This window comes from Symphalangus syndactylus, chromosome 12 (assembly GCF_028878055.3).
Source record: "Symphalangus syndactylus isolate Jambi chromosome 12, NHGRI_mSymSyn1-v2.1_pri, whole genome shotgun sequence".
NCBI classification, from domain to species: Eukaryota; Metazoa; Chordata; class Mammalia; order Primates; family Hylobatidae; genus Symphalangus; species Symphalangus syndactylus.
The window spans coordinates 69,249,994-69,264,339 of record NC_072441.2 but is presented as its reverse complement, the minus strand read 5'-3'; the positions used below and the strand labels follow the sequence as shown (position 1 = coordinate 69,264,339).

General features: G+C 47.1%; 1 protein-coding gene across 3 annotated transcripts in view; it reads left to right on the top strand.

Annotated features, from left to right (window-relative positions):
* IGSF3 (immunoglobulin superfamily member 3) overlaps positions 1-14,346 on the top strand; it is a 93,246-nt gene that overhangs the window by 71,200 nt on the left and 7,700 nt on the right. For all 3 annotated transcript variants that reach the window (XM_063624657.1, XM_063624656.1, XM_063624654.1), the window contains 2 exons: positions 7,340-7,750; positions 11,429-11,836. In XM_063624657.1, the coding sequence (XP_063480727.1) occupies positions 7,340-7,750; positions 11,429-11,836 (819 nt within the window). The remainder of the gene's footprint in view (positions 1-7,339; positions 7,751-11,428; positions 11,837-14,346) is intronic.

The following is a 14,346-nucleotide window of genomic DNA, read 5'->3' as shown; positions in this document are numbered from 1 at the left end:
TCTGCCACAAGGTGGCTCTAAGACCTGGGGATACCAGAGCTCAGAACCAGCGCTGTCCTCTCTTCTTTTGCTCTCCCTGCGTACCTTGCCCCTCAAAACATAGATTCTTAGCCCTGCTCTGGTGCCTTCCATAGAAATGTCCCCTGCTACCCCCGTTTTAAAGACTATTATGTTAAATATTCTTATTCCATCAGAATCAAATAGGAACCCAGGGACTGTTGACTCACTCATGCTGGTCCATTTACAATCAGCCTTCCACTGCTGTGATATGATTTATCGCAGCAAGCTTCTTTGTGGTCTGTGCCCCAGACTTGTCTCTGCTGGAGCCACCTGCTGGTCCTGCCGCCATATCAGTATTCATCAGAATCTCTGGTTGGCTGGCGCAGTTGACTTGTTGTGGATCTGTTATTTGACCATTCCCTGTATGTACTTCCTGTTGCATATGCACATCCCCAACAGAATCTTCAAGGAATGCCATCACTGTCATGTTGCCATTGATCTAGCTTAGTCTGATCCCCATTGATCACATAGTGTGACCCCTCAAGGGGTGCTTAGGCAAGACTTTCAGCCAGTTCACATATTTGATTGTTAGCTCTTAATCAGTTCTTTTCTCTTTTAATTGTGAAGCATAATTGCCTTGCTTCCTTCTGATTTTCTTCAGCTCAAAACACCCTCCAATTACACATCCCTAAATACAGAAGCAGTAAGGGAAATGTCAGCACTCATTTTCCAAATGTTTACGACAATATCTTGGTTTGGCTATTAAATATTGTACATTAAAATTGACAAAGCCATAAACAAGCTTCCAGGAGGACAGCCTCCAGTGGTGGAAAGCCGACTTGTCAGAGGGTGTATTCTGCTGGGATTTTACTGATGGGCAGTCAGGATGAATATTTAATGCCCTCTGGATGTTGCCATATCGGTTTTCTTCTATTTCTTATTGCTGACCTGGCAGATTGGGATAGCAGAGGGCTTTTCTTTGACTTCCATGAGTCCAGAGCATGTGAACACTGGCTCTCCTTGTCAGATTCTGAGGGATGGCTTCCCCATCCCTCAGAGGATTGGCCTCTGCCTTCTTTCAGGGGAGTCTGGGGTTCTCCTTCTTCCATCCCAGGTGGCTTCTGCCTGTTGTCTGTGCCAGCATAGAATGGGAGTGAGTGCAAGAGCCCTAAGAGGAGAGCCCAGCCCCTCCCAGATGCCTCAGGCCTGTTGTCATGGTAACACCGGGGCACTTGTTATTGGCATCAATGAGCCAGGGTCACTGCCCTGCCTGCAGACAGGTAAGGCAGGGTAGGGCGCATCTGGGTTACCTTCATTAGCTATTTCCACCTGCAGACTCTTGCTGCTTTCCCCTTGCCCCTCCCTCCCTGTCTCTCTGCATGCATTGAGCACCTACTAAATGCCAGGTTGCCATGCTGGTGAGGCTGCAGAGATGGGTGTGTCACGTTCCTGCCTTGTGGGCTCTGTGGGAGGCAGCAGGCCTAGGGACAGAGGAGAGCAGAAAAGCATTACAGGTGTGGAGGCAGAACCAGCACAGGGCATGGACAGGGGGCAGGGGGCAGGGGGCAGGAGGCGTGAGGAGGGAATGGGGTAGGGGTGAGGGTGGGAGGTTGGGAAGGAGGAGTAGAGCATTTCAGGCTCAGAGAAGAGTGTGAATAAAGACAGTCACGGAGGGTGGGAGCAGCATGCTTATCTTGAGATGACTAAAGCATGGGGTCTGGGAGGGGTTCACCCCCAGGCAAGCTGGCAGGGATCAAGAAGTCCCTTTTGTACATGGGAGCATGGGGTGAGGGTGGGCATATGTAATAGCTAAAGGCAAGGACAGACCAGATGGTCTGGGTTTGAATTCCAGCTCTACCACTAAGCCAGCTGTGTGACCTTGGGCAAGTGTCTTTATAAAATTGGGAATAATATTTATTTCATAGGATTGGTGAGGAACAAATAGTTAATATTTATAAAGTGCTTAGAATAGTGCTGAGCACATAGGACCAGAATGAAAGTTTGCTAAATAAATAAGAATATCGTAAACTCAGAAATTAGGACTTTAGCTCATACCCAGATCATATACTCTATTTTTGTAATAGTTTATAATACTCCCTTTACCCAGAAGTGAAATTCGTATACAATATAACATTTGTAATCATATCTTTAAAATTTGCTTTACTGTCCTAGTTGTGGGATAAAGTTTTTTTAAAAAAAGTAGTTCATAGTAAAATAATGTGTTTCAATGTGTAAATGCTCAGGACAGCTATGCTAGGAGGCACAGTCACAGTCAATGCTGTCTCTGAATGCACACTGACAGTCACTGTATCAGACTTGGCACCATGAGCAGGACTGCCATCCCGACAGGGTTTCTGAAGTCCTGAGTAAATCTTGCTACAATTCTGAACAAAACAAAGGAAAATCCTCTCTTGACTGACCTGGCATATATTAAAACCATGCAAAATAAAAGTATTGTGATTATAGTAAAATGAAAGTAGGTTCTAGGCTCAGAGGCATAATTTTTGCCCATATGAATGTCATTCGAAAGTCACACAGGACACAAGGCAGAGTTTTGTTGCATGGAGTTGTCCCAGATACGATTTTACATCTTTAATGGTTTTATTCCATTGAATATATACCCCTCCCCAAATCAATATGGCCACCAGAGACCTGCTTGCAATTAGCTGCCTTATTGAGAACTGCTGTCACGGGCTGTGGGGTGGGCAGCCGTGGGCAGTAGCATGCCCCACTTGCCATTTAGGGAAATCCCCTGGCTGTGGCTAGGCCAAGAGGGAGGGAGTGTCATATGCAGGCCAATTATAAGAGCCTGAGAAAGAGATCACTGGGGGCCCAAATAGGGAATGGTCATGTGGAGAGAGCAGGGAGCCAAAGGGTGTTAAGGACAGAGGGACTCAGGGGTAGTAACAGTTTGACTGGCAGGCGCCTGTGCCACTGGCTTCCCATGCAGCTCACCCTGCATTCTCTCCTTGTCTCTCATCTGACTTGCTTCTCTCTACTTGAAACATCTCTCCTGCCGCAGCCACTGGCCGCCTCTATCTCTAGCATTACTGTCTGTTGTCTTAAAGAGTGTCTTCCTCCCTCAGTGCCCATCTCTTCGCACCTGCCACTCTGGCTGCTGCTCACACCACTGCACAGAAACCACTTTCTCCAGACTTACTGGCAACCACCTCAACAGCACAGCTGTTGCTTCTCAAACTTGAATGTGTATCAGAATTCATTGGAGAGCTCATGAGACTGCAGGTTGCTGAGCCTCACTCGCAGTTTTTCTGACTTAGCAGGGGCTGGCAAATTCCCAGGTGATGCTGATCTGCAGATCCATGGCGTGCACCCTGAGGGCCACAGGTGGTCAGGATGCGAGCTCCAGGCCCCTTGCAGTGTGGCCGAAGCTTACCTTTCTAACCTCATCCACTACACTTGAGCACTTGCTCCTCCTTGAATAGAGTGCACAGGGTAGTTGTCGTCTTTCTTCACTTGTCCCTTCTCTCTGGCGTGCCCTTTCACCCTCCTTCTCTGCTTGTTTCTCAGGGCCTAGCTCAGAGGCCACATACCTTTTGAAATATTCTCTCTTCTATCAAAATCAGAATTGCCCCTCCTTTTAAAAAGTAACCACATTTATTCAACCATTCATTGACTAGTTTAACAATGATTGGGTCAGAGTCCCTGGCCTGCATATGCTTAGAATTTTGTAAGAAAGAGAAGACTTTAAAAATTACCTTCGTTGTAAGGCAGCAGTAACACAGCTAAAGTGGAGCGTAAGGGAATCCTTTTTTGAAGAAATACATGAGTTTTGAGTGAGAAGAGCACGCACAGAGTGGAATCCGAAGGGAGGGTAGGCTGGCTGAGAAAGCTGCTACTGGTCTCCGCTGTGGAGTTCTTCCCTCTTCCTGATGTGTCACCTTGAAACCACCCTATCCTGGCTTGTAACAAACACAAAGCCTCTCCTATGATACAAAACACAGATCTTCCAAGTTTTAATCACAAGCCTGGGAAGGAAACTCTCCAGTTGCAGAAAGAAAGGGCCATTCCCTCAAGCAGGGCCTGGCCCCTGGGGGCTGCTGTGAAGGCGGCTGCTGGCGTGAGCTGGAGCGGCTCTCGGACCCTCTTCTGTCTCTTGCTGGATTCTTTCTTCCTCCTGCCAATTCACTGTTGGGGGTTAACCAAGCCTCAGTCCTTTCTTTCACGTCTGCATTTATGGCCTCTCAAAGCCCATTCACTCACACGGCCAAGTCCAGGGTTTCTCAGGCTTGAAGCTACTTGTGAATCACCTGGGGATCTTGTTAAAGTGCGGATTCTGACTTACTGGGTCTGGGGTGGGGCCTGAGAGTCTGCATTTCTAACAAGCTCCCAGTGCTGCTGGTCCAAGAACAGCACTTTGAGCAGGAAGATTGCCACTTATGCTTGACAACTCCCAATCTAAGTGTTGAACTTTGATCTTGGGACAAGGCACAGAAACCAAAAAGGAGTGAGAATAGCTAAAATTCACTGGGTGTTTGTTATATACCAGGTTCTGTGCTAAACTCTTTTTATAGACAATTGCTTTTAGTCTGCACAAAACTCCTAATGGAGATAGAGACATTGTTCTTACTTTGCAGATGAAAACACCTGTGGTCTCTAAGTGGGCAGGGCTCTCCTAGCTCTATGGAGGAAGGTGGTGCACGCAAGCTGTACACCACCCAGGGCAGGGCTCTGGCAGGACATGGGAGGGCTCCCTAATTATATGTGGAGATTCCAGTCTTCCCTGTGCCTCAGGAAAGGTCCTACCTGCCCTGGAAATGTGGGAGGAAATCCAGAGCATAGAATAGGAGCTGACCCCTTGCCCACCTGTCAGACATGCACCAAATTTAAAAAATGCCTCTCTTTCAAGCTTCTCAACACTTCACAATATTTTGACATGGGAAGGAAAAAAAATGGAAATGCTTTGAAACATTTCTCTTCCTTGGATTCTTGTTCTCAGACCATGTGACTGAATAGAAGTTTAGTCATAGGATTCCAGTTTAACATATGCAGTTACTATAGCAATTGAGGTTTCCTTAGTAACAGTTGCAAAAATAATCTGGCCCCAATTAATAATACATTTTAAAGCTCTTTCTACTCCATGCTGAACAACCCAGTTTTTTTGGCCAAGAACCAGATAATTCAGGTGGTGTCATTTGCACTGATATAGATATCATTTGCATGCGGTGAATTGGGTTGGAAAGGAATGAAAAGGGAGCCGGTTGTTTCAAGTATTATAGGAATCCAATCTGAAAAGTCGACTGGCAAGTGAATGCAAATCTAGTTTCCAGAGCTTGGGAGCTTAATGGTAAACCCTGTCCTGGATTCCTAGTGTGCCCTAGAGGACTTTCTGTATTTGAAGAAGGGAGAAGGCAGAAGATTGGACTTGCTAACGAAAAAGATGAACCCGGGAGGATGGGGCCGTGGCACACAGGATTTCTCTCTAAGTGATGCCTGGTGTGTTCTTGATGGCGTGAGAAGGTCTGTGGGTTTGTGAATTCAACAAGTCTTCCTGGAGAGAATGTCCGATTCACCGCCGAGAGATGCTCCGCAGTGTTGCTCATCGTGGCATTGGGAATTGGACTTTGCCACACCTTGGCTTGCTAAATCCTTCCGTCCATTCAGAACATTTGTCTGTGTGTTACAGGGAGACCAAGTGGCAGTCTGTGGCTTTCACAGGTTTTGGTTCTGTGATGCATGGGACTCAACCCTCGATGCTGCCAAACCAAGCTTAAGCCAGCTGGCAGGCCAGGGTCATGACCAGTGAGCTGGGTCCTGGGTCTGGATGCAGTTCCTGGGGTTGAGCTGGACGAAAGAGACAAGAGTCTGACCAGCAGAGTGCTGGAGCCTGGTCAGGCATCCCTGCCCTGCCCCTGCCCTCCGCACAAGCTTGGTTGGAGGAGGCCCAGGTTGCTGTCCCTGGGTGGAATCTGCACCTTGCCCCTGCTTTCTTTCTCAGCTGGGAAATGGTTTGGTCCCTGTGGCGGGAAAACTAAGTGTGAAGAGAGTGGTGGAGGTGGAACAATGCTTGTATTATTAGTTCCCTTAGAGGAACTTAGAATTGTTTTTTTTTTGTTTTTCATTTTTAGTAGCGGGAAGAGGGTGGCTAGGGGAACGTAGAGCCGAGGTTGATGATGATGGGGTGGGTGAGATCTCAAATCACCTTCCTAAGATGGATTTCATTAGACCTTGGCTTCTTGCCACTGACAAGGTGAACATCGTCATTAGTTAGCTGCTGGGGAGGCGCTCCACAGGCCGCCCTCTTGTCTGTTTTTGGAGCGGGACAGTGAGGAGAAGGGAGGACTGCAGTTGGCTTTGCCTTGTCCCGTGGTTTACTGTCTTCTCGGCCTTCTCGCTCACTCCCCCAGAGGAAGCCCCCTCTCCCCACCCCGCCAGCATCCTCTAATTACCTGTTGCTGTGTTTCTCCAACGTGCTCTCATTCACTCACCCACTCATTCACCTATTTCAGCAAACACTAATCAAATGCTTTCCTGGCCCAGGTGCTGTGCTAGGCTCTGGGGGTGCATCGATAAGAATGTCCACTAGGCAGTCCGCCCCATGAGGGCTGGGACTCCGGCTTACTCTTCAGGGCATCCCCAGCACTTAGCATCCTGTGGGAAACTGAGTGAGCACTCCGTAAATACTGGCTGGTTGAGTGGAAGGAGCTTGATCCCTGCCCTCGGGGAGCTGACCATCTAGGATATGGGAGAGAGATGTGAGGACACACAGCCCAGAGATATATAGAGGGTGCTGAGGAAGGGTATCGAGCCCAGGGAGATGGGAATGAGGGATAAATGGAGAGAAGGGTCAGGGTGGGAGGTGGCAGAAGGAGACAGGCAGAGAGGACAGCAAGGGCAAAGGCCAGCGCTCAGGGAAACTGCACCAGGGGCATGCGCCCGTGGAGAGTGCCTGAGGGTGAGTTGTGAGAGATGAGTCAGGACACTTGGGTGAAGGCCAGATCCTGAAGGGACTTTGTGCTGTGAAAAGGAATTGTTTCTAGCCCGTAGGTAGTTCGGAGCCATTAAACTTTTCAAGCAGAGGCCTGATATAGCTAAATTTGTATTTCAGCAGGATCACCCTCGGGGCCCTGTGATGGTGGGCTGTGCAAGCAGTGGATAGGGGAGAGATGGTGAAGGCCTAAGCCAGGGGCATGGCAAGGAGGAGACAGGGAAGGATGTTTAGGGGTGGCCTGGGCTCCGTGCTGCCTTCCTCACACTGAAGCCAGTAGGTGTTAAACCCCCCAGGAACTGTGCTGGAGGAAACCTGGCTCAGAGCCTGGAGGTGGATGGGCCACGTTTCTGAGAGTCTGTGGTGATTCCTGTGTTCCCCTTTCCTTTGCAGTGACAAAGCTGCAGGTGAGCAAATCGAAGAGGACCCTCACCCTGGTGGAAAACAAGCCCATTCAGTTGAACTGCTCAGTCAAGTCTCAGACCAGCCAGAACTCCCACTTTGCAGTGCTCTGGTACGTCCACAAGCCCTCGGATGCCGATGGCAAGCTCATCCTGAAGACCACCCACAACTCCGCCTTCGAATACGGTACTTACGCCGAGGAGGAGGGCCTGAGAGCCAGACTCCAGTTTGAGAGGCATGTGTCGGGGGGCCTGTTCAGCCTCACTGTCCAGAGAGCCGAGGTCAGCGACAGCGGCAGCTACTACTGCCACGTGGAGGAGTGGCTGCTGAGCCCCAACTACGCCTGGTACAAGCTGGCAGAGGAGGTTTCTGGGCGCACAGAAGTCACTGTGAAACAGCCAGGTAAGGCCGCAGGGCATGGCGGTCCTGGGCCACTGGGTTGAGTGCAGAGACTGCCTGGGGGTGGGTGGGGCTCTGTGGGGCTGGTGTGGAGAGACTGTCTGCAAGGTGCATGCTGAGTGTGGATGCAGGTACACAGACCATCACCCTAGCACACTACAATCCCATCCATTTGACCTGCAGTGGGTCCTGATGCTGACGGCAGACTCATGGAAGCATCCTTGACTCTGCTTCTGTGGTTACCATCTTCAACAAGGAGCAGGGCAGCTGTGGTTAGCAAAATGTGGCAAGGCAGGGTTCATGGCAGCTCCTGAATCTTCTTCTGGGTTTGCAGTTTGCACCCTGAATCTTTGGCTGACACCAGCTCCACACCCAGAGTTCCTACCTAGAAGGCATTTTCTGGTTTTATGCATCTGCATCCCCCTTCTTCCTTAGCTCCCAACGCAGCCCAGACAAGCCTTTCCTATCTCCAAACTGAATCATTCCTCCTCTGGCCCTTCTTCGACCCCGCGGTGTAGCCCTTATTCCTCTCCCTCACAGATGGCACTCAGCCTCTGCCAGAATGCTTCCAGGGAGAGAGAGCTACTCACTCCACAAGCCTCAGTTCCACTTTTGGGCAGCTCTGATTGTTAAAAAGTTCACTTTCCTGTAATTTCCCTTTTTAGATCTGCCCCTGGAACAACCGAAGAGAACTCTGCATCATTTCCTTTCAAATACATGGAATGTGTATGCCCCTTCTCTGTTAAAGATCTCTAGTTCTTTCAACTTCTCATATAGTGTAGCCTTAAGGGCCTCTCCATCCCTCATTCTCACATCCCTACAATTTGTTGTTGTCGCTGCCTGTCCTTCTTGATGGGCCATGGGGGGTGCTGTGTTGCCACCCAGAGTCTCGTCTCCATACCTTTGCTTGTGCTGCCCTCATTGTCTGGAATGTGTTTTTCCTGCTGCTTCTCCCTTGTTTTCACCCCATCTCTAAGACTTCATTCAGCACCACCTCCAAGAAGCCTACCCTAATTTCTCCCATACCAGTAGGGGTCCCTTCTAAAACACATAGCCTAATAATGGTTTGCATTTCTTCTATACTACACTGTAAGCATGTTGAGGACAGGGCTGTGTCTTATATCTTCAGCCACTGGCATGGTGCTTTTAGTAAATATTGGTTGAATAAGGAATAAATGTTTGCTTTCCTTGAACATTTTCAGTGACCTATGTCCTTTGTACTTACTGTTCTCTCAGCCTGGAACATGTTGGCCATAGATATTCATTTGTCTTGCTCTTCCATGAAGGGGGATTCCTAGCTCATTTTAACTTAAATGTAGCCCCCTCATCACTCTAGATTTCCTTTCCCCGGCCCTTTCACAACACATGTCACCACCTGACATTCTGTTAATTTACTTATTCATATATAAGTAATTATGAAGTATTTACTTATAATTGACTTATCAGTTACTATGTCTTATTATTTTTATACTAGAATATATATATATACATATACATATATATATATACACATACATATATATATGTATACACACACGTTTTCTATCTCTTCTACTAGAATCGAAGCCTCCTGAGTAAGCATAGGGACTTGGTTTTCTTCACTATTGCTTGTCTCCTAAGGAGGCCTGTTCAGTAAGCCAGTGGAACCCAATACCAAACTCCAGATATGGCCTGTCCCCTGCTAAATGCAGTGGGTCTGTTCCCCTCCTTTGCCTGAGGATATTATATTTCCAGAGATTCTCACTGGCCTCACGGTGGCATTTTCTGCTAACCTCTGCTGGTGCATTAAACAGGAAGCTCTGGTCTGAAGTGATTCCCGTTGGCATTTTCAGTGACCTATGTCCTGACTTCAGGCCAGTCCCTGGGGCTTTTGAAAACTGAAGGTTGTCGTTAGGCCCACCAGTGTTCTTTTGGTTACTATTTTTCATCTGTTTTCAGTTCTGATTATTTTCTCTACTGAAGGAACATGATCACCCCCACCACTCTGCATTTCCGCTCTAGTCATCACCATTTTTTCCTTTCCTCATTTGTACTGAAACCAAGAGATTCTTGGAGGATCCTAAATTTATTGAGGGGATTTCCCTCTCTGAGACTACAATCAAGCTAAGTGGGACAGTGCGGAAGGGCTAGAAGGACCCCCCTCAAAACATTTAGTGAAGTCTCTGTTACAGTGAACTTACTGTAAACATGGAACTCAGAGGACACAGAGTAAAACAGCTTTCCTCATTTCTTTCTTTGTGTCGTTTTCTTTCTCCTTTTTTCTCTGCTTCTGGTTCTTTTCTTTTCCCCTCTGAGAAAGCCTATACTTACAGAGCTTTTGGAAAATACATACACACACAAAAAAAAATCCCCCCAAAAAAACAAAACTCAACAAAGAAAATAACCTTTCAACCCTGAGACAACCAGAGTCAGTATCTTCTTTTATGTATGTATTTTTTGGATGGGGAGGGAGAAAGGGAGAATGGTTATTTAAAATATATTTTGTTATTTTATATTTTCTGACTTTTTAATTACAAAAGTAATCGTGAACATTGTAAAACATTCAGGCAGTATTGAAGTGTGTAGAAAGTAACAAGTGAAAGTGCCCAGCCTCCCCGCTTCTGATGTCACTCAGAAGTCTCATTCCTGAGGTGCTATTGTGCATTCATAGTGTCACAGCTTTTAGATACCTCTGGTCCTGATAGACTTATTTGGGCCCTTGTGAAATTACAAGCATGCCATCGGGGCATGCTGTCATTAAAGACATTTTTCTACTGGAGGAGACTCTGCTTGGCTGAGTTTTGAAAGCACCCAGTTCCATCAGTAGCAATCTTTTCTTTTTCTTTTTTTTTTTTCTTTTTTGTTTTTGAGACAGAATCTCACTCTGTTGTGCAGGCTGGAGTGCAGTGGCACGATCTTAGCTCACTGCAACCTTCACCTCCCGAGTAGCTGGGATTACAGGCGCACACCACCACACCCGGCTAATTTTTGTATTTTTAGTAGAGAAGGGGTTTCACCGTGTTGGCCAGGCTGGTCTCAGACTCCTGGCCTCAAGTGATCCGCCCACCTCGGCCTCACAAAGTGCTGGGATTACAGGCATGAGCCACCTTGTCTGGCAGTCTTTTCTTTACTGGTGTCATATCAGTTCCATTCCCAACCCGAGAGGGAACCTGTGTGGGTTTTTGTAAGGATATTGGACTACAATTCTTAGGGTTAACACATGAATAGATTAAACTGGATTTCCCCTGCAGTTCTTTTGTAGTTGGCGGCCCAGCATTTTCTAGCCACCATATGGTCAGTTTTAAAAGTTTACTCTTGCTTTTCAGAGTTTTCTCACTATCCCCTTCCCCGGCCCTTCCCAGCCACCTGCCTCGGCCAGCCACGTGCTTTGTGGTCTGTTGTCATTTGGATGTGCAGTCTCTACAGCTTGTGCTTGTCCTCCTGTGAGCATCAGAACTGATGAGGGCTGTGACTTTGGGACAGCTGTTATTGTAGCATTGAACTTGAAACCCAGGCATTCCGACACATGATCAAGGAACTCAGAATGTTTAGGGAACCACATCTGAGAAACGTTTCTCCTAATGGAGTGTGTGCTGCTGTCCTTCTGTATTTGGAAGGCATCCATTCACCTACCCTGGGAAAGGGTGCGTATGAATTGCTTGTTGTCCTTTTGTTGCTGACGTCTCTTCCTTACTGTTCCAGACAGCCGCCTGAGGCTCAGCCAAGCCCAGGGGAACCTGTCGGTTCTGGAGACCCGGCAGGTACAGCTGGAGTGTGTGGTTCTAAACCGCACCAGCATAACCTCCCAGCTCATGGTGGAATGGTTTGTATGGAAGCCCAACCACCCTGAGCGGGAGACTGTGGCCCGCTTGAGTCGCGACGCCACCTTCCACTATGGAGAGCAGGCAGCCAAGAACAATCTGAAGGGGCGGCTGCATTTGGAGAGTCCTTCCCCCGGCGTGTACCGGCTCTTCATCCAGAACGTGGCTGTGCAGGACAGCGGGACCTACAGCTGCCACGTGGAGGAGTGGCTGCCCAGCCCCAGTGGCATGTGGTATAAGCGGGCAGAGGGCACCGCTGGGCAGACAGCTCTGACAGTCATGCGACCAGGTGAGGGTCCACGTCCCCAAGCTTCCACTCCCTCTGGTGTTTCCCATTTAAGTATACTATTTTATGCACTGGATACAATTAGTTTATTAATAAATTATTCGCAGTTAAATATATGTGTCTACATGTATATGCATTTATATTCAAAATTACCTGAATTTTTTTTTCTTGTGAATGGAAAATTGCACATCTGGCTTTGGCCTAAGGTGATTTGATTTCTTAAATAGAATAAAATCTGGCCATTCATTATTCCAGGTCATAGAATATTTCCTTTTTCCAGATTTGAACAAATGGCAGATATGACAAAAATCTTGAGACAATAACCGTGTTGTTGAGAAAATTCAGCTATGGATTTTCAGTGGAAAGTAATCGATTTACATGCTTTAAATAGAAAACAATGAATTGTATGCAGCCTTCATTCTCTCACTTCCCAATAATTTTTTTTTTTTTTTTTTTTGAAATGGAGTCTCACTCTGTTGCCCAGGCTGGAGTGCAGAGTTCAGTGGCGGAATCTCGGCTCACTGCAACCTCCGCCTCCCAGATTCAAGCAATTCTCCTGCCTCAGTCTCCCAAGTAGCTGGGACTACAGGCTTATGCCACCACACCCGGCTAATTTTTGTATTTTTAGTAGAGACGGGGTTTCACCATGTTGGCCAAGCTGGTCTTGATGTCCTGACCTCGTGACCCCCACCACCACCTCAGCTTTTCAAAGTGGTGGGATTACAGGTGTGAGCTACCGTGCCTGGTCCCAATAATTTTATTAGTATTAATAACTATTCTGTGTGGTCTTTTGTTTTTCTTGTCTTTATTGCTGTTTCTAAATATCTAAATGCATATAATTACTAGGTATAATTGTTGTTGCACATTTAAACACATAAAGCTACGATGTGCAGGATTCCCATGTCCTTTGCAACATCACAGCATCATCCATTCATATTAGAATGAAAAGTCGATGGTTCCTGTAAGGACCTGGAGGAGAAGTGAATTCGTGACCCCATCAGTATCTTGTTTGTTTTCTGAGCATCCTGACATTCCCATTTGTGGCCTTGGGCACTATTGGAAGTTTTCACCATGTCTTCATGTCTGAGTAGAGCAGCTCATTTCGTTGGTGGAACGTTACATCTCCAGGGTGGTGCCAGGTCCCTTATGTCAATGGAACATGCTTCAGGGAGGCGCTGCAGCCTTGGTTACAGGAAACGGGCAGTATCTCACTCGCCTGTGTCTTGCCTAAGCTGCAGGGAAAATCGCCTCCACTTTGAGTTAACTCCTGTTTTTCCATGAGCTTTTACTTATTTATATTTTTTGCTTTTTACCTTGCCTAGAAATGGCTGCATGTCTTTTCCCGAAGGTGAAATGTAGAGAATGGCAGCTGAGTGCCCCCCCCACTCAACTCCCACCCATTCTGCAGGTGAGCACACTGAGGCCCCCAGATGGAGTGGGAGGAGACAGATGTTTATTGAGTACAGCTACATCCCAGCCATAGTTAGGAGACTTATGTTCAGTCTTCACAATAACCCTGAGTGGTAGGTTTTACTCATGAGGGACCAAAGCATGGAGCGAATCACCACCCAGCTAATAGGTGCAGGCGGAGTGACCACCCAGGCTTCCCTCCTGCCACACTGTGTGCTTCCAACATGGACCTGAACCATTAGCCTTGTGTCTGCCTCCTGTTCAACCCTGTGAGCAAGCCTGGATCAGCCTGCCTTCCCGTCCATTTGTCCATCTGTCCCTGATTGCATAGATTGATTGTACTAATTACAAAACATTGGAAAACAGAAAAGTATAATTTTGAAAAGAAAGGTTAGCCATAATCTCACGGCCTACAAATATCTACTATTAATAATTTGGTGTATATTTTTTGGTCTTTGCCTCATGTCTTCATATTTCCTCTATCTGTAAACAAAGTCAGGATCTTACTGTTTTATGTGATCTTTTTTCCTACTCAACTTTCTTTTATGAGCATTTTCCCATGTCTGTGAAAGCATTTCATAGCCACCATTTTTACTGATTTCATAACATTCATTGTGCAGATGTACTTCAAAGATTTTTTTTGGAGGGATACGTTAAACACATGGAAGATTTGAAATAATATAGCTCTGAAAGTATTGTTAGGAAAATAATCACCTTCCACTGCTGAGGGTTGACATTCACTATAATCTGAAATACATGGAATGAAGGGCTCCCACCCTCACTAAGGTTGCAGATGAGTCGATTAGTAGTTGTGTTTGGCTCACACAACTGGGGAAGGGAGAAAACCACAATCATCACACACAGGCCAGGAATCAGCGGTCACAGTGAGAGCCAGGGGAGCTGTTAGCGTCACGCAGACAGCAGGGGCAGAGGTCGGCATCTTTCCATGGCTTATACTTGGAAAAGAAGAGAGTATTAAAGTCCAAACAGGGAAGAGGGTTGGCATATTCTAGAAGGGGGCAGATGCAGGGAACTAAATTGGTACAGAAACATGTTAAGGGGAGAGAGATTGTGGGAAGGTGGAAATTAATTTCTTTCAAAAA